At 43.6% G+C, this 17,674-nt stretch overlaps 1 protein-coding gene across 5 annotated transcripts in view; it reads left to right on the top strand.

The window, feature by feature from the left end:
- Positions 1 to 17,674, top strand: part of PTPRN (protein tyrosine phosphatase receptor type N) — a 44,911-nt gene that overhangs the window by 10,024 nt on the left and 17,213 nt on the right. For 2 of the 5 annotated variants that reach the window (XM_020792110.3, XM_020792111.3), the window contains exons 2-8: positions 11,817 to 11,867; positions 12,809 to 12,922; positions 13,406 to 13,511; positions 14,664 to 14,841; positions 15,596 to 15,911; positions 16,129 to 16,212; positions 16,940 to 16,977. In XM_020792110.3, the coding sequence (XP_020647769.3) occupies positions 11,817 to 11,867; positions 12,809 to 12,922; positions 13,406 to 13,511; positions 14,664 to 14,841; positions 15,596 to 15,911; positions 16,129 to 16,212; positions 16,940 to 16,977 (887 nt within the window). Of the gene's footprint in view, positions 1 to 11,816; positions 11,868 to 12,808; positions 12,923 to 13,405; positions 13,512 to 14,663; positions 14,842 to 15,595; positions 15,912 to 16,128; positions 16,222 to 16,939; positions 16,978 to 17,674 lie in introns of all 5 variants that reach the window. The other 3 variants (XM_020792108.3, XM_020792109.3, XM_078383456.1) reach the window with 2 other exon arrangements.

The following is a 17,674-nucleotide window of genomic DNA, read 5'->3' as shown; positions in this document are numbered from 1 at the left end:
ACCCAGTGGGTACTAATTACACAATGAAAAACATACATGCTCACTGCATTCATGCTGTAGACATCTTCAGTTTGGCCTTTAGATGCTACCTTTTTGAGGACTTCTACATAGTAATGGAATTGCAGCTTATGATCGGGTTGACTTTGTAGTTCCCCTTTTTCTACATGCAGTTCCCCTTTTTCTACATGAGTGATGACAGGAGACGATATCTCTTTAACCAAACCTTTAGTATTGGGAGGAGGGGAGGCATGTATTGCAACTTCTGTTGGTCCAACAGGACTACTAAACATTGGTAAACCATTCCACATGGTGTCTAAGTCATTTGTCATAACAGCTTCTTTTAACGCGGTGCCAACCCAAATCTCTCCCAATCGGTTGGCTTCCTCAAAGGGGTGCTCCGAACTGCGCATATGATCCCACAGCATGGGTGTCTTTCCCAGTCCCCTTCGTGTTGGGTCTCACCAGTGGGAATAGTCTCTGGACGCACCACCACCTTCTAGGGACCCTTCCCCCTTGGGTAAACGTACACTGTCCATTCTAATGGATCCAGATCCCCTATTGGGGCCATTCGCAGTATAAACTTTCCACCTTTGTCAAACCCTTCCTCTTCCTTCTTAGGTACATCAAAGATATACGGCTTTTGCTCACTCTTTTGTCCTTCTCTCTTTCTCTCTCCTTTTCCTCTTCCTCCTCCACTGACACTAAATTTACTTATTTATTTATTTAATTTATACCCCGCCTATCTGCTCAGAAGGAGCACTCTGCTCATTTATACCCCACCTATCTGCTCAGAAACTCCCCAACAAACCCCAACTCCTACCTATTCCTGCCTTTCTCTCCCACTTGCCAGTTACTAGAAAACCTTCTACCTTTTCTTCTCCTCTCCTTCAGTAGTTCAACCCCCCCCCCGAAGTCATACTTTGAATCCCAGCTTGTATAGCATTTGGCTCTTTGTTGATTCCTTCCGTCTGAGATGATGGAGGGGGTGGCTCACTGTCAGGTTTAATCTCCTTCATTGATTCTTCCTCACACAACTCAATACAGATGACTGGTTGACTAAATGGCATAGTTTTCTACCAGTGTTGTATTCAGTTGTCTATACCAGTGGTTCTTAACCTTTTTGAAAGAAACGCCCCCTTGAGCCATTGAGGAAGTTATCATTGCCCCCCTCCCCGCGGTGATATCTTATTTATTTATTTATTTATTTATTTATTTATTTATTTATTTATTTATTTATTTATTTATTACACTTAAATCCAATGACCACTGAAAACAAAATTCAATTCCAAGAAAATGAAATGCCCCCAAAAAGTAACATTTAATGATTTAGTTGCAAGCGAATTTTAAGACTCAAAAAGAAATATAAAAAGGGCATAAAAACAAACCGCAATGCAGGAACTAAAAATTTCAAGACGAAAACTCTGAAACTAAATTAAGATTGGAGGAAAATATATATTCATGCACATTGTAAAAAGGCTGCAGCCATCTTCACAGGTTTGGCTTGCTCCAGCGCCCCCCTATCGCTCCCTTCTGCTCCAGTGCCCCCACGCCGCCCCTTTTCGTTCTACCGCCCCCCTGAAAAATGAAATCGCCCCCTGGGGGGCATTATCGCCCACGTTAAGAACCACTGGTCTATACCAGTATAGCTCAGTGAATTGCAGCAACTGGAAGCAGAGCCAGAAGTTGGAAGTTCAAATCCCCGCTGTGCCTCTTGGGAGAAGAACCAGTTGAAATTGCCCAGAGTGCATGTAGCTGATGAGGTTACATACTCTGCCAACTGTATTGTTTGGGCAAGTTGCATGGTCCCAGAGCATCACCAGAAGGAGGGATGAGTAAACCATGCCTGAGTATTTTATATCTAGAACAACCTGGGAGGGTCACTGTAAGTCAGAAATAACTTGATATACTTATTATATTATCCCTGTTCCTAGCCCATAGTCTGATCTGTGGCTCTCTTATCAAGTGGTAAAATTTTCCCACATGAACTTCCTGGTACATGTGTTATCTGTATTAGAAATCCATGGGAAGTAACTTAAAATGGCAATAGTATTCCCTTCAACCATAGAGTGTTTTGGCTAGAGGTATTTATTAGAAGACAGTTTGTCTGCCTTGATTTTAATTCAGATCTCACTTCCAAACACTGTAGTCTTTCAGATATTTGTTTAGTTTGTTGTTTGGTTGATTGATTGATTAATTGAATGAATGAATGAATGAATGACTTAAATGGTGATGGTGATAATGTGCCCTCAAGTCAAATCTGACTTATGGGCAGTCATTTTCAGGGTTTTCCAGGTAGAGAATATTCAGAAGTTTTTTTTTATCATTCCCTTCTTCTTGAGATATCCTGAGACTGTGCAGCCTGCCCAAGAAGGTGGCTGGCTTTATCCACAGGAGGCACAGTGGGGAATTAAGCTCCCAACCTCTAGCTGTGCAGTCAGATAACTAAATTACTAAACTATCCAACCAGGTAAACCATTCTTCTAACGTAACACTACTCTGAGCAGTTTACAGATTAAAATTTAGAACTCCACTCAACCCCACAAACATGTTACTGTTTGCAGATACTGCTTGTGAGGTAATTTGAAAGATCCTCATTGAAGTGTTTATTGAAGCAGTTTTTTTCTTCATAAGATGTGATATCTTTCTGAAGATATGGATCTGTATGTATTTATCTGGTGAGGTGTCAATCATCATTGATGACTGATTTATATCTTATATTTGTATTCCACCTTTCTGCCAACAAATTCATGACAGGATAGACGGGTTACTTCTTCCCAACACCACTTTATCCTCATAACAAAAACATGTGTGGTAAATGGAGAAAAACTGGCCCAAGTTCACCCAGAAAATGTCATGGATATGTGACCCTGCACCTTCTGAGCCTCAGGCCATTGTTGGAAGCCTAGATGTCAGCTGAAGAGTCGCTTTGTGTTTTTTCACTTATTGCAGATATGTGTCCTCGTGATATAAAAATGAGGTCATGTCCAACATGGCTTCTTTTTTTCTAGATGTATTGTACTATATTAACTCTGTGTAAGATGAATTTTTGGCCTAAACCTTGTTGTGAAAAACCTGTGCGCATAAGGGTAATTATACAAGTATTTTTTCATATTGTCAGCATTCTATCATACTGATGGTTGTTGTGGGTTTTTCGGGCTCTTTAGCCGTGTTCTATCATACTGTTTATTACACAACCAGAGGTGACTGGGCATATGATGAACAGTTGGCAGTACACCTGTGACTGCCTGCATAGTTGTCCTCACATAGCTGCATTATGCAACAGGAATTTGATCTTTGATATTCGTAGATGCATGCATAGGTTCACATTATATTCCTGTCACCTAGGACTTAACTGATGGTCAGAATGCCTATACTATGGCAAAAAAGACCTACACCAAGGGAGGAAAGAGATCATTCAGTAATAAGAGGTTCATACTACTTTATTGACAGATACCAGCGTTGATCGTATATTACACATGAGGTTAAGTCCATTTGCTGGTCTCATTTAGAATACATATCCTAATTCAGTTGGACTTATGTACGCACAGACTTAACACTTCACATTTGTTCGGTGGATCTACTTTGGATGGGATTAACAACAGAATTTAGTGCATGACCAGCTGAAGAAGTAGAAAAAATATGCATTGTCGTTATTATATTTTATGTATTCTGTTTCTCCTTCCCCCATTTTTCTTTATATATTTGCTATTTAAAAACTTTAAACAAAATAATAAGGCAAACTTCTCTGTATATATGATGTGCTTGGTTGACTAGCTATATTAAGTTGGGAGTGGAGGGTGAAACAGCAATTAATGTTCTCAGCATTTAAAAAGCAAAAGCAAAATGCAGAAGCAAAGTGTGCTGCTTATATGATGCCCCCATAGGACTTATACCACTCTTTGGGTGGTTTACAAGTTAATTATGCAGTCTACATGTTGCCCCCCCATGACCCGGATTCTCATTTTACCAACCTCGGAAGGATAGAAGTCTGAGTCAACCTTGAGCCGGCTACCTGGGATTGAACCCCGGGTCGTGAGCAGAGTTTTGGATGCAGTACTGCAGTTCAACCACTGTGCCACGAGGCTCCCAGAAGATTGTTCATTCCTGGTCTTTCAGTTCTAACTCTGAAAATGACAGACTTGTGATGCTCTCTCCTTTGAGAATCCAGGATGGGTCCTTCATTTCTTTCAAGTATTATCTGTGGAATCCGTAAAAGAGACATTGGCATGGGTGTGAAGGAGTTACAGAGGAGAGTGTATCGTCCCCAGAAGATAAAGGAAAGGAGGGAGGGTGGGAAACAGAGAGTGAGCAAGAAAGGGAGGACCAGAGAGAAAACCCAGTGACAGAGGAAAAAGGGGAAAGGAGCGGGAAATTTGAAGTGAGCTTAGTAGAGGAACGCAAGGGTAAGAAAGGGGTGAAGCAAGAGTTGTCCATTTGGCAAAAGAGTATAAAGTAGTCAAGGGGAACATCGGTTTGAGGTAGAACTGGAGTTGTGGAAGAGAAAAAGGGAGCTGGAGAGATTGAGGGAGTACGAAAGAGTGAAGACTCAGGAGCTATTAAGGGACTTTCCCAGTCTGAAGCTGGGAGGGCTGCTACTGGACCCGGTGCCAAAGGAGAGTGGAGAGGTGAAGTATGAAACCTTAGAATGCTCTGTAGTAGTCCTCCCCAAGAATCAGGGGTGCAGGCGACAAGTGATAAGGCCGGATTCACATTACAATACTACTCCCCCCGAAGGAGACGGGGCAAGACATCCATGCTGCAGCACCATTTGCGCAGTACGGAGCACGCCTCTTCGGAAGCCGACAGATGCCGAGAGGTTTGGCCCAGCACCGCTCTAAGTTGAACAGATGGAAGACCAGACTACGTGATGGACAGTTATGGTCTGTTGCCGGAGTTAAACTTTTTTGACCCTCTCATGAATAATGTTGATCTGCCTGTTGTTAATAAAGACGAAGTTGTTAAGGTTAAGAAAATATCTCCTGTGGTATTTCCCGCGCAAAGTGAGGAGTTGTCAAAATTTGAAACTGTACCTATTCACAATGAGGGACAGGTGTTGTTTTTTACGTGCACTCATTCTGTGTGATCAATCACTTAACCTTCTCACTGGTTCTGCTGTTTTAGCCACAAAGAAACATGCAAAGCTGACTTCAGATGAAAGCATCTTGATTGCGCAGCCAACAGCACAAGTGTGGTAGGAAAGCCCTGAAGAAAATATTTAGCTATACTTCTAGTTCTTTCTTGGAGTCTAGCATATTCAGAGTGGAGGGAGAGCAAGCATATGGGATCAGGCCTTATTAACAGTGGCACCAAAGTGCTGTACTTCCTTCTGGGAATGAAATGTCAACTGAGTTAAATGTATAATTTAAAAGGTAAATGAAGGAAGCTGGCATGACTTAGTTGAGTGCTGGGCAAAAAAGTCCCTACCCATGAGTATCTATTGAAAAGGGCTTACAAACCTGGTGGTTCTTCCCTCACTGTTAAATGTGTCTCACCGGAGTACCCATGATTGTCAAATTGGTAATAATTCCCAGTTCTGAACGCACCTTAAATTATATTTTGGGTCATAGATGTGGGTCGTTAGAGGGCACCTTCATAACAAGCAAGCCCAACACCTATCTCCTTGCAGGGATCTTGCAACTACACTATCCCTCATCTATAACAAACCACTCTCTGCTTCAAATGGCTCAAGTAAAGAAAAGGTTACTACCTGCCTGGGCAGTCTGTACTATTGTCAAATGCATCTCTCTGTTAGAAAGTTTTTGGTAATGTTTAGTCTAAACCTGCTTCTTCTACATTTCTGACCATTGGTTCTAGTCATCCTCTACAGCAAAAGAGAACAGAACAAATTTTGTATATGTTTCTAGGTATTGATCAACCTCTTCTATGAGGTCTATTCGGGCTGTTGGCAGGGCTGTTCTTAAGACTGCTTGAATTATTGGGAACAAGCTGCTGTTTATACAACTCCTCTGCATTTGCAACAAGACTAAAGTGTGGCACAACATGGTCTGGCTGCCACAGACCTCATCAGTCATATATATATATATCCCTCCTAGAATGACACCAGGGAGACATAGGAAACGTACTTCCCCTTCCTGCTTTATCCTGTCAACAGCCCTTTCAGGTGAATTAGCCTGACATAAAGGTCACTCATTGGGTTTCATGTCTCAATGGAGGCTAGGACCTTCATCCCCAAATTTCAGTCTAATACCATAACCACTATACCACACTATCTTCCATCTACCTCCCCCTTCCAATGTGAAGTTCGTTCTGTCCCCTTATTGCTGGCTTTTCACTGTAGAGCAGGGGTCTCAAACTCAATTTACCTGGGGGCCACTGGAAGCAGAGTCTGGGTGAGGCTGGGCCACATCAGATTTTCCGCCTAGTGGAGCAAGAGCCTGAGGAAGCCACCCAGGAGTTTCCTTAGCCCAGCTGGGGCTCCGAGGAGGAGGGGTGTGTGAGCCCTTGTCACTCAGCCATGACCCCCTCTGGCTCCTTCTCCACTACCACCAGCAGCAGGACGAAGAAATGGAGATGGGAGGGAGTGCTGGTGACCACCTAGCAGGGGGGAGGAGGGCACAACATAATTTTTTAAAAAAATCCACACAGAATTGCCTTGCCAAAGGAGAAGAGCCCCCATCGATACCTGCGAAATTAAACAGAATGGGGTGGGCCCCCCACAGGTGCACGCGCATGCACGCGCGCGCACACACACACACATGGAGGTCTGGCAACCTTCCTCTGAGGGGCCCCCTCAAAAAAAAAAAGCACACGCAGCATCAGCTACCCCCACCACGACAGAGGAGCAAACTTTGTGGGGCAAGCCCAGGCAGTCTCCAGAACCAAGGCGGCTGAAGCAGGACAAGGAGGAGGAGGAGGAAGCACTGCCAGGCACTGAGGTGGCCACTGGCCAGGCTGGTGCTAGGGATGCCAAGAGAGAAAGAGAGTCACAGAGCCATTTCCCTGGAAGAGGCGGTGGCAGCAGCTGCTGTTGGTGGCTTGGAGGCGCTCTATGAGGACGGGCTGGGAGCAAGCTCCGCTCTCAGGCATCACTCGGCGGTGGCTCGGGTGCTTGAGGAAAATGGCTGGCAGTGCACCTCACTTGCCAGCTCTTCCCCGGGCTGGCTGGCAGCCTGCAGTTCTGGATGGAGGGTGCAAGAGGTGCTGTCTTGGGAGACAGCCGGCGAGCCAGGCGAGGCTTTTTTGACTCTTGACAGCAGAGGATGCGTGGGCACTTTGGGAGGACAGGCAAGGTGGGGACCACGAACTATCATCCAGTGGGCCGCAAATGGCCCCCCCGGGCCGCATCTTTGAGACCCCTGCTGTAGAGCAATGTTTAATTTCCAGAGTACACTTCAGATTCTCTCAGCAGTTTGATCCCTTTGGCTGTTCTACTTGATTGATTTGGTTTTTATTAGTTATTGATTCAGTATTTTATATATTACATTTGAGTTGGCCTTTGTGGCATGCTTTAGATTTATTTCCATATTAATCACCTTGCCATTTTATCCACTGAATGTTGTTTAAAGGGATTTTATTTATTTTGCTTATTTTCTCTCACAAAAGAATTAAGTGGATCAAAAAATGTGAAAGGTATCCGTCTTGGAACAATAAAACCACAACTAAAATAAAAGCAAGATACTGAATTTAGAACAGTCAGAAAAGGGAATAAAAATATGTGCAATATGTTTTCATTTCATTCCACCCCTTCTATCTTCCAAAATATTCACCAAGTCTCTAGTAGGAAACCAAGTGGGTTTTCTGATGGTGAGAGTACTGACAAAAATACTGGGGGGGGGGGAATACATTTCTTTTGATACAAGAAATAGGTTATAAATGCTTTAAATAAAATTCTTGATCATCTAATGAAGGGTGGGGATACCTTTGGCCTGTGTTGTGTTCTTGCCTGCAGTTTCTGACAGTTGTAGCCAATACGGAAGGATTATGGGATGTGAATTTCCCAAATGGATAGAAGAAACAATTATCCTCCCTTGAAAGTTCTGCCAGCACAGAGCGTTGGCTGGATAGGTAAACAGACAAGTCTGGAGTTATTTTTTAGAGTAACACTGGAATCTGGGTTCAATGGAGCCATGTAATCATCTTTTTTTCCACCCCTCCCTCATAGCCATGCTTTCAAACCTCAAAAGGCTCATCCATTGTTTATATGCCAGGCTTACCTCTTGCTTATGTACCGTTCTTTGTCATGTGTCTGTAATCAGGTGATGGATATATTAGAGAGGGACATATCCACCTGAAGCACTATGGCACTTATCCTTTGTGTCCCTAGGACATCATAGATAATGGGCAGCTCTCAGTGTTTTATGGTACCTGCTGGAACAGTGGTTCTTAACCTTTGTTACTCGGATGCTTTTGAACTGCAACTCCCAGAAACCCCAGTCAGGACAGCTGGTGGTGAAGGCTTCTGGGAGTTGCAGTCCAAAACTCCTGAGTAACCCAAGGTTAAGAACCAGTGTGCTGGAAGATATCAGTGTGCTTAGGACAGACGCCTGTTCCACAAAATATCAGTCAGCCCTTAGGGAGATTTCACTGCTTTTTGTACTTCCTTCCATTTCTGTCTCTTGGTCATGATTAACAGATATTATATATTAAAGATAGTGGCAGCATGGATGGATGTGGGAGAAAGAAATAATCTAAGCAAAACTGGGGTAGGGGAGAGCACAAAGAAGCAGCCACGTCCCCCCTTCCACCTGGCTTTTGCCTTCAAGAAGATAATTCTTCCTGACTTTTGTGACCACATTTTGGCAGCTTGTGAAACCACTCCCTCCCCAAATACAAATATGTATGTATGTATGTATGTATGTATGTATGTATGTATGTATGTATGTATGTATGTATGTATGTATGTATGTATGTATGTATGTATGTATGTATGTATGTATTTTATTTTATTTTATTTTATTTTATTTTATTTTATTTTATTTTATTTTATTTTATTTTATTTATTTACACCCCGCCTATCTGGTCGATATGGCCACTCTAAGCAGTTAAGTGATTGATCACACAGATCACACAGTATATACAGTGGTGCCTCGCTTAATGATTACCTCGTTAAACGACAAAACCGCTATATGATGACTGTTTTGCAATCGCAAATATATTCCCTCTATATTTGTCATACCAGTTGTTCTTACTGTTTTTTAGGTTAGTGGTAAGGCCTAGCTGAGGAGTAAATGTTGCCCTTGCATTGCCAGCTTCAGTTGAATTGCTGTGCTGAGCCTCTCTCACATCTTTGGGAAGTGGGACTCTCCAGCACTTGGATATCTTTTCCTGGTCCCAGTTAGGGCTACTGTGATGTTTCAGCACCATGGTCAGCTCCTGAAGATGGCTTGTGTCTGCTGCTTCTGAACTAGCCTTTGAGTCTAGAATGAGCACAGTTCCTTCTTCGAATCTTTAAAAAGAATCCCAGTGATATCACTGACAAAAAAAAATATTGTTTCTGTACTCTCTTCACAGATCTCATTTGTGAGTGCTTGGTTTGAAAAGCACCAGTATTTCCCCATTACCTTTAAAAAATAAAATGACCCAGCATGGCTAATTTGTTGCTTCCTATTCAGTCTTGGTGAATGTTGCTGTGGCATTCCTGAATTGTTTTTAATTATTCTATTACAGTTCCTTGTATGGGGGTGGGGTTTTAAATTATTGGTTTCTTCATTACAGTCACAGCAATTTCTCATTAATTTTTAAAATTGCTTTTCTGTGGGGGATATTTTGCAATTGTGATCCTAAAATTAAAATCTTTTTTTAAAAAAATTAAATAAATTAATATGCAATTGTTCTGACTCCAAAGAAGAAACTAGTAATTAAACTCTCTCCTTGTCTTTCTAAAGGGAGCAGGAACAGATAAATTAAGGGCAATTCATGATTTCCATAGCCATTGAACTGGAAGTGATTTAATTCTGTGCTCCAAAAGACAAGGAGGAAGCTGTGATTTGAGAGGCAGCTGCAGGAAGAAGTAGGGCCTTATAATGATGGGTCTAACTTTTGAGTAAGCATAGAATGGGAACCAGGCCCCCAGGTTATAGACATTGCCAAGATTTCAGTGGGGCAAGTAGTGTAATGATAAGAGGTGTCTGGAATTGCCATTGTAATTCTGGCTCCATCTCAGTCTAAAAAGCAGTTTTCACAATATTAGAACCCTAGCATGGAAGCTACAGTATTTATTTATTTATTTATTTATTTATTTATTTATTTATTTATTTATTTATTTATATATATCCCGTCTATCTGGTCGGTTAAGACCACTCAAGGCAGCTAACAACATAAAATAAAACAGTGAATATATATAAAACAGTTTTACATAAAATAAACATAATAAAATAGACAAATAGAAGGGAGAAAGAAGGCATCAGGGATTGATTGGAGGGAAGGCCTGCCGAAACATCCATGTTTTAAGTTGATTTTTAAAGGTACCCAGCAAGGGGGCCACACGAATCTCAGGAGGTAGGTTGTTCCAGAGGCGAGGAGCCACCGCCGAGAAGGCCCGATTTCTTGTCTTTTCCTTCCAGAAAAGTTGGTGCCACCACAGTCTTGAGAAAATTCTGAGCAGGTAAATACTTAGGGTCAGTCTCTCAGCTCTCTTGATATGACATTCCCAGCATGGTACTGCTTTTGTCTTCTCTCGGTTTGGAAATATCTCTGGTAGAATCATACCAATGATAATCTTCCTAGTTTCGCCTCCTGGTAAGAAATTTTCCAGTAGTAACTTAGCTCCCCTTCAATGGGTTTCATCCAAGTAGTTCTGTCTTACAGCTAACAGGCAAACCTGAGCATGGCACTCATCATTAGATAAATGCTCTGTGGTATTTGAATCCAGTAGGTCTGTGCCTAAGAGCATCTCTGCATTTGGGAGAGAGGTTGTAGCCCAAAGTACATTTCCAACACTTTGAAGTATAGCATGTGTTCTCATACCTGACTTGCTTAAAGCATTACTGCGATTTCGTTGTCATTGTTTAGTTGTGTCTGACTCTTCGTGACCCCATGGACCAGAGCACACCAGGCCCTCCTATCTTCCACTGCCTACCGGAGTTGTGTCAAATTCATGTTGGTTGCTTCGATGACACTGTCCAACCATCTCGGTCCTCTGCCGTCCCCTTCTCCTCTTGCCTTCACACTTTCCCAACATCAGCATCTTTTTCAGAGAGTCTTCTCTTCTAATGAGATGGCCAAAGTATTGGAGTCTCAGCTTCAGGATCTGTCCTTCCAGTGAGCACTCAGGTTTAATTTCCTTTAGAATTGATAGGTTTGTTAGGTTTGTTCTCCTTGCAGTCCAGGGGACTCTCAAGAGCCTCCTCTAGCACCACAATTCAAAGGCATCAATTCTTCGGCGGTCTGCTTTCTTTATGGTCCAGCTCTCACTTCCATACATCACGACAGGAAAAACCATAGCTTTGACTATTCGGATTTTTGCTGGCAAGGTGATGTCTCTGCTTTTTAAGATGCTGTCTAGGTTTGTCATCGCTTTCCTCCCAAGAAGCAGGCGGCTTTTAATTTCGTGGCTGCTGTCTCCATCTGCAGTGATCATGGAGCCCAGGAAAATAAAATCTGTCACTGCCTCCATGTCTTCCCCTTCTATTTCCCAGGAGGTGATGGGACCAGTGGCAATGATCTTAGTTTTTTTGATGTTGAGTTTCAGACCGTTTTTTGCACTCTCCTCTTTCACCCTCATTACAAGGTTCTTTAATTCCTCCTCACTGCGACAGCCACATGGAATTCAGCCTATGATCATCCCTTCTCTGAGTTAATTCTCCATTTGGCAGGGAAAATCTGGTTTCTTCCTTAATTTCTTTCTTTCTTTATAGGCTGCCTGTTTGACAGAAGACTGTGCTCCCAGCAAGAAGTCTGTGTGCAAGGTAAGTGGAGTTAGTTACTGGAGGTTTTAATACAGTTTGGGATAGGGGAGAAAGCATGCCCTGCCTATTGCTGAGGAGTGCAGTAATAATAGCTCATCCTTCATTTTTGAGGAAGACCATCTCCATCAAATTAAAATTCACCATTTATGGTTAAAAAGAAAGAAAGAAGAAGAAGTGGTGAGTGGTCCAGGTTAGGGAGTGGCATGTTGATGGACATGTAGGTGACTAGTTGCCCAGTACAAGCCTGGAAGATAAAGAAGACCTGGGAGTGGGTTAGCTGATCCTGGGTTTGTTGGACTGTTGCTATTTGTGCTTTCTCATCTCGCTTATCCTTTGTGCATCCTTGATTCTATGTATTTCAAATTATTTAGCCCCTTGTTTGACAGTGTTTCACCAGACACTTCTGTTTTGGGTGAGACTTTTTCCAAGACTCCTGTTGCTTTGGGGTGATGTACGAGTATCCTGGTTGGGCAGATTCTTGGTGTTCTAGTCCAGAAAAATGATGTTTCCAAGTCTTGGACTGAATCTATTGCTTTTCTCTTTCCATGTTGACATGTGTCTGTGATATACTGTTTGAGATTGAACTCAGCCTTTTGGGTAATTTAAATGAGTGGTCCATTTTGGGTGTTTAAGTAAAGCAGGGGAAGGGGGAATTTCTTATTTATCCCTCCATAAAGAAATGATTTTCCTTTCCCTGTGTCTCACAGTGCATATCTCTGCATGTTTGCTTTTAAGAATGTCTTAGTGAGTATACTATAGTTTGCTACCCAAAGGGTGCACCCAGGACTACAGTCTCAGATGTGCCCCTTAGCTTTCATAGGATGGGCATTTATACCAGCCTGGCAGTGCATTGTCCTGTGTGGCTTCTCCTCTTCCTTGCCCAGGCTTTCCCCCTTTTGGGTTGCATGGCAGCTCATCCTGTGCCTGTGTTGTGTTTACAGATGGCTTGTTTGGTCAGTGCCAGGAGAGCTCACAGAGAGATCGTCCTTACTTCCAAGTCACCGCCCCTGTGCTCCAACGTCTCCAAGGTGTGCTTCGGCACCTTATGGCACAAGGTGAGCATCACCCCGGTATGAGTGAACAATTGGAAAACAGGCGGACACAGAACTACAGAGGAAGAATAGCCTTGGGACCTATATATTTTTCTTACATTTATATCCAGCTTTGTCTCTAAGGATGTCAAGGCAGTCTTCATGTTTGCAACCACTCTGTCAGTCTGAAAAAGAGATTTCCAGAGAAGTAACCATGTTGTTTCATGGAAGATGTACCAGTGAGCTCACACTGAAATAAATCTGTGAATCTTTAAAGTATTACAGTATATGGCCCTTTTGAATCTCCTCCGCCTCCCACTGCTTTATTTTTGCCAATTTCTGTTAAATCCCTCTTCCCCTTTTCCTATGTATGTCTTTGGGGCTGATGAACTAGAGCATCACTAGATGCTAGAGTAATTGTTCTTCGTTGTTCATCTCCCTCCTAAGGGTTGGAGAACATGCATCCTTTCAGTGCTGGGTGCAGGGTTTGTCTTATTTTCTTGGCAGGCTTGTCATGGCAGGATGACCTTACCCAGTACATGATCTCGCGGGAGATGGAACACATCCCCAGGGTTCACCTTCCACCTTCCTGGGAATCTGTGGCTGAGAACAGGTAGGTGGAACATTTTGGCTTGTGATGTGAGCTTTCACTGAATAGGTGCCTTCCGTTTTTAGCTCATATCATCTGGTCAGAACTGGAGGCCATCTCTTCCAGAGAATTGTTATCCATTGGTCTTTAAAGCTACTAATTTTTAAGAAGAGCCAGCAGCCACCTTTCAAAGAAGCCATCCCAGACTGTGCTTATCTCAGCTAAGACCCAGGGTTATTCGTGGTCAAGCAGATGGAAGTTGCTGCAGCTGGAATGAGAGCAAGGACTTTAGGCTTCGATCCTGCCTACCAGGGTGGCGTGTGGTGTAAGGGAGGGAACAACTTGCCAGATATTGTAGGAATGCAGCTCGCAACATTCCTTGCCCTTGGCTATGTTGGCTGGGGCTGATGGGAACTGCAGCCCAAAAACATTTGGAGGATGCAGTTTACCCATTCCTTGTGAACATTTTACCTGGAAGTAAGTCCCACTGAAGTCAATGATGGTTACTTTTGAGTAGGTGCATATAAGATTGTACTACCTGTACTCTAAGATGGAAAGTCTCTAGGATGTCATTCTCTGGGTTCCCGTGCTATGACCTCTGAAACAAAAACAAGGCTACCTATTATTTTAGCTGCTTCCCTGTGTCCTTTAATACAGGGCTCCCCTGCTCCAGATCAGGATCACAGATTAAAAGGGATTTAATCCACTTCACTCCTTGCATTGCTCCCGGGCTAGGATCACAGGCTTGGCAACAGTTTATGTTGTCCAAAAACAGCCCATTCATTTTAATGGTTTATTTTTGGCAATGCACATTGCCAGTGAGGAACCCCCCCCCCCGATCAAACTGGAAGCAAAACTGTATTGGAAAGTTTAATGGTTTCTCATTTCCCACTCTAGGCACCCATATACATCGGGGAGATGAGTGCTGGACATTTATACATGCAATAGTACACATGTCCAGAATTAGATAGCAAAGGTGGTGTGGTCCTTATTGTGTTGGAGTGGGAGACGTTGCCTGCAGGGAGAAAGTGAGAAATAGAGGCTCTGGCTGTGATGATATTCTAAGGTGCCGAAATATATATATATATTGTTGGATGAGAAAACGGGAGCCCTTGATCCACAGTACGGGTGATAATGAAATATTCTGTCCTCTCCCCCTGGACTGTTCTCTTCCAGGCTCCCACCTCTGCCTCCCAGGGGATCTTCTTTGCCATCTGAGCCTGCCTCGCTCCAGACAGCTCGCCAGCCCCCTCTCCCTCCTGCCCTCCTGCAGCGGTACCTGGAGCTGCTGCTGGCTTCCCAGCCTGAATTAGGTTACAAGGATGCATTCCTTTCCTCTCACCCCCATCATCAGGTGTGTCTTTCAGTAAGGTTGCATATAGAGTGGCTTGTGGGGCAGTAGTCCTGGCAGAAAAATGGAATTTGTGATGAATCTCTCTCTGTTGTTTTTTTTTAAGTCAGTGATGAGGAATGTGTGTCCTGCCAGATGTTGTTTAGACTGCAACACCCATCATCCCTCATCACTGGTTATGCCAGTTAGACTCCAGCAGCATTTGGAGGGCCACAGATTCCTTACCTTGATTTAAAGCAGCTTGTTTTAAATAGCTTTATTTTAAATACCTTCTTTCAAAATTGCCCCATTAAAATCTGGGATTTTTTTCATAGAAATATAGGAAGTTGCATTGTGTATGAAGAGATACGCATGTGCCCGCAGAGGCCACTGTTAGGTGCATTCAGCTCTATTTGGACTGGCTCAAGATAGAAATCCTTCCATTTTTAGTGGAGTTGTCAAGAACTCAAGCTGGAAACTTAGATATGCAAAGCATGGATTGTGCTCATATGCCATGGTACCTCCTGCATAGGAAGTCTAATAAAAGTACCAGAATGTCTCTGTGTCAACATGCTGAGTTAAAGGTGGCTAACATTTTACACTTCTAAGTGAAGATTTTTAACTCTCCTTTATATTTACTGAGACGCCCCCCTGTCCCTAGAGGCCACCTCCAGTTACTGCAAACTATGCTGAGCAAGATGATGAACCAGTATCAGGCTCCACGTGAGACTAGTTTCTCATTTATTTCTCTTTGGCCTTTTCTGTGCTTCTGTTTCAGTTCAGCTACTCTGACAGCACTTTTCAGGACAGCCCCAGCGTTCACAACCCAGAGCCTCCTATCCTCCCGGACCGAGCGGCTGCTTCTAAGGCCCTCTTTGGTGTCAGCACTGCCCCTTCCTACAGGGGGCAGCAGGGATTGGATGGAGGTCAGCTTTTCCAAGACCTGGGAGCACTTTATTTGACCCAAGGGCAGGCAAGTAAATACAGACCCAGAACTCAGCACAAGCAGGATTTCAGGAAAGATGGCAACCTTCAGGACTTTGAGGATAACTCCGAAGATGGAGTGGAGACACAGACACTGTTGGAAGACCCAGGTGAGCTTTCTTGGAATGTTCTTCCTTGGGGAGGGGAAGCACTTTGGAGCAGGGCTTGGAGAAGTTACATTTTTAGACAATGGTTTCCTGAATTCCCATGATGCTGAGGGCATTCTGGAACTGCAGTGCCCGAAAGACAGCTTTCCCAAGTTTTGGCCCTGGTGATCTTTGGGATGCAGCAGGTACATTTTCAGCATTTCCACCATTCTCCACACAGACAGAGCTGTACAGAGACTGATGGCAGTGCTTGCCAGCTACGGGATTAGGCCACAAGACATGATCCGGCTCCTGCAGGATCCAGGTAAACAAGGTGAGAATGGTGTCATGAAGAGGATGGTCAGTAAAGAGGAAGAGTTGCCTCTGGAGATAAAATTGAACACCTTTTTGGCTATGCCCAAAGGAGCCTTGTGTTGCAGTAGTTAATCTGTGGTATTGCAGTCAAAACTCTGCTCACAGTTAGCATTCGATCCCAGCAAATTCTGGCAGCTGGCTCAGCCTTCCTTCCTTCTGAGGTTGGTACAATAAGTGCCCAGCTCACTGGGGTAGGGTGGGGGGAAGCAGTGTGTACCCTGTGTAACTAAATTGTAATCCACCCAGAGAGTGCTTTAAGTGCTATGGGGCAGTGTAGAAGCAGCACACTTTGCTTTTTTTTTTAAAAAAATGAAGGTTACAGTCTTCTGTGCTGCAGCTGTTCTAATGCAAATCCTGCATCAAACAATCCAGAGCTAAATTTGAGCTAGAACCTGTTAGTCTAGAACCTGTTATTCTCTGTTAATGTGGATGTTGGACTACAACCTCTATTATCACTGACTACATGTTGGCTGGGGCTGATGGGAACTGGATTCTTACAACATCAGGAGGGATACTTGTTCCCTGCTTCTCTTTTGCTCTCTGTAACCCACATATGGCCTTGATCCCGCACACCTATTTGTTAATACTGAACACAGGGTCAACAGCAGACAGTTGGACTTCCAGGCAGGCTTGAGCTTTCATATTTCCCATCATGAAAACCAAATTTCTCTCCACAGTTGTTGGGTTTGGACTGGAGACCCCGGAGTCCAAGAGGGTAAGTACAGCGATCTTATAAACACACGGGGCACTCTCTTCCCATAGAAAGCAGCAGTGCTGGCGTGAAAGAGGATCTTGGAGCCAGCAGCTCAGTCCAAGCCAAAGGATTGAGCTGCTGCTCCAAGATCGGTCAGGCAAAAGTCATTTTGGACTACTCTATGCAAAATCCTCCTGTCAATGGAAGATTATGGGTGTTGTTTTCCAAAAGTGATTTTTCTATATTAAATGGGAGACTCTGGGCTGTGAATGTTGGGGATTTCCCGGCCGGTACCTTTGGCTCAATAACATGAAGCATGGAAAAGGCTGTATAGAACCAGAGGGGAACCTGTCTTCTACTGAGTCAGATAATTGATCCATCTAACCTAGTTCTGTCAAAACTGGTGGGCAGTGGCACCGACCCACAGAGGCCCCTCAGGGATGTTGAGATGTCTTTTTTCCACTTGTTTCCTGGAGGTAAAATGCACCAGAGGGAATGGGTCCCTGGATTGACCCCTTGCTCTGAGAAGGAGACACAGTCAAAGTACACTAGACCTGTACCGTCTGCTGCAGCTAGTTTCGGAGAAGAACATGTATGGGCAGAACAGACAGGTTTAGCTTGAAGTTTGGGAGATTTGTGAGGTCAGTTGGAGTCAAGAGCAGAAGGAACAGATCTTGCAAAAGCTATGTTTTCAAACTATAGCCAAATTGAATTTGTC

The sequence above is a fragment of the Pogona vitticeps genome, chromosome 1, assembly GCF_051106095.1.
Source record: "Pogona vitticeps strain Pit_001003342236 chromosome 1, PviZW2.1, whole genome shotgun sequence".
NCBI classification, from domain to species: domain Eukaryota; kingdom Metazoa; phylum Chordata; class Lepidosauria; order Squamata; family Agamidae; genus Pogona; species Pogona vitticeps.
The sequence above is the reverse complement of the archived record's forward strand: the minus strand, read 5'-3'. Positions and strand labels throughout refer to the sequence as shown.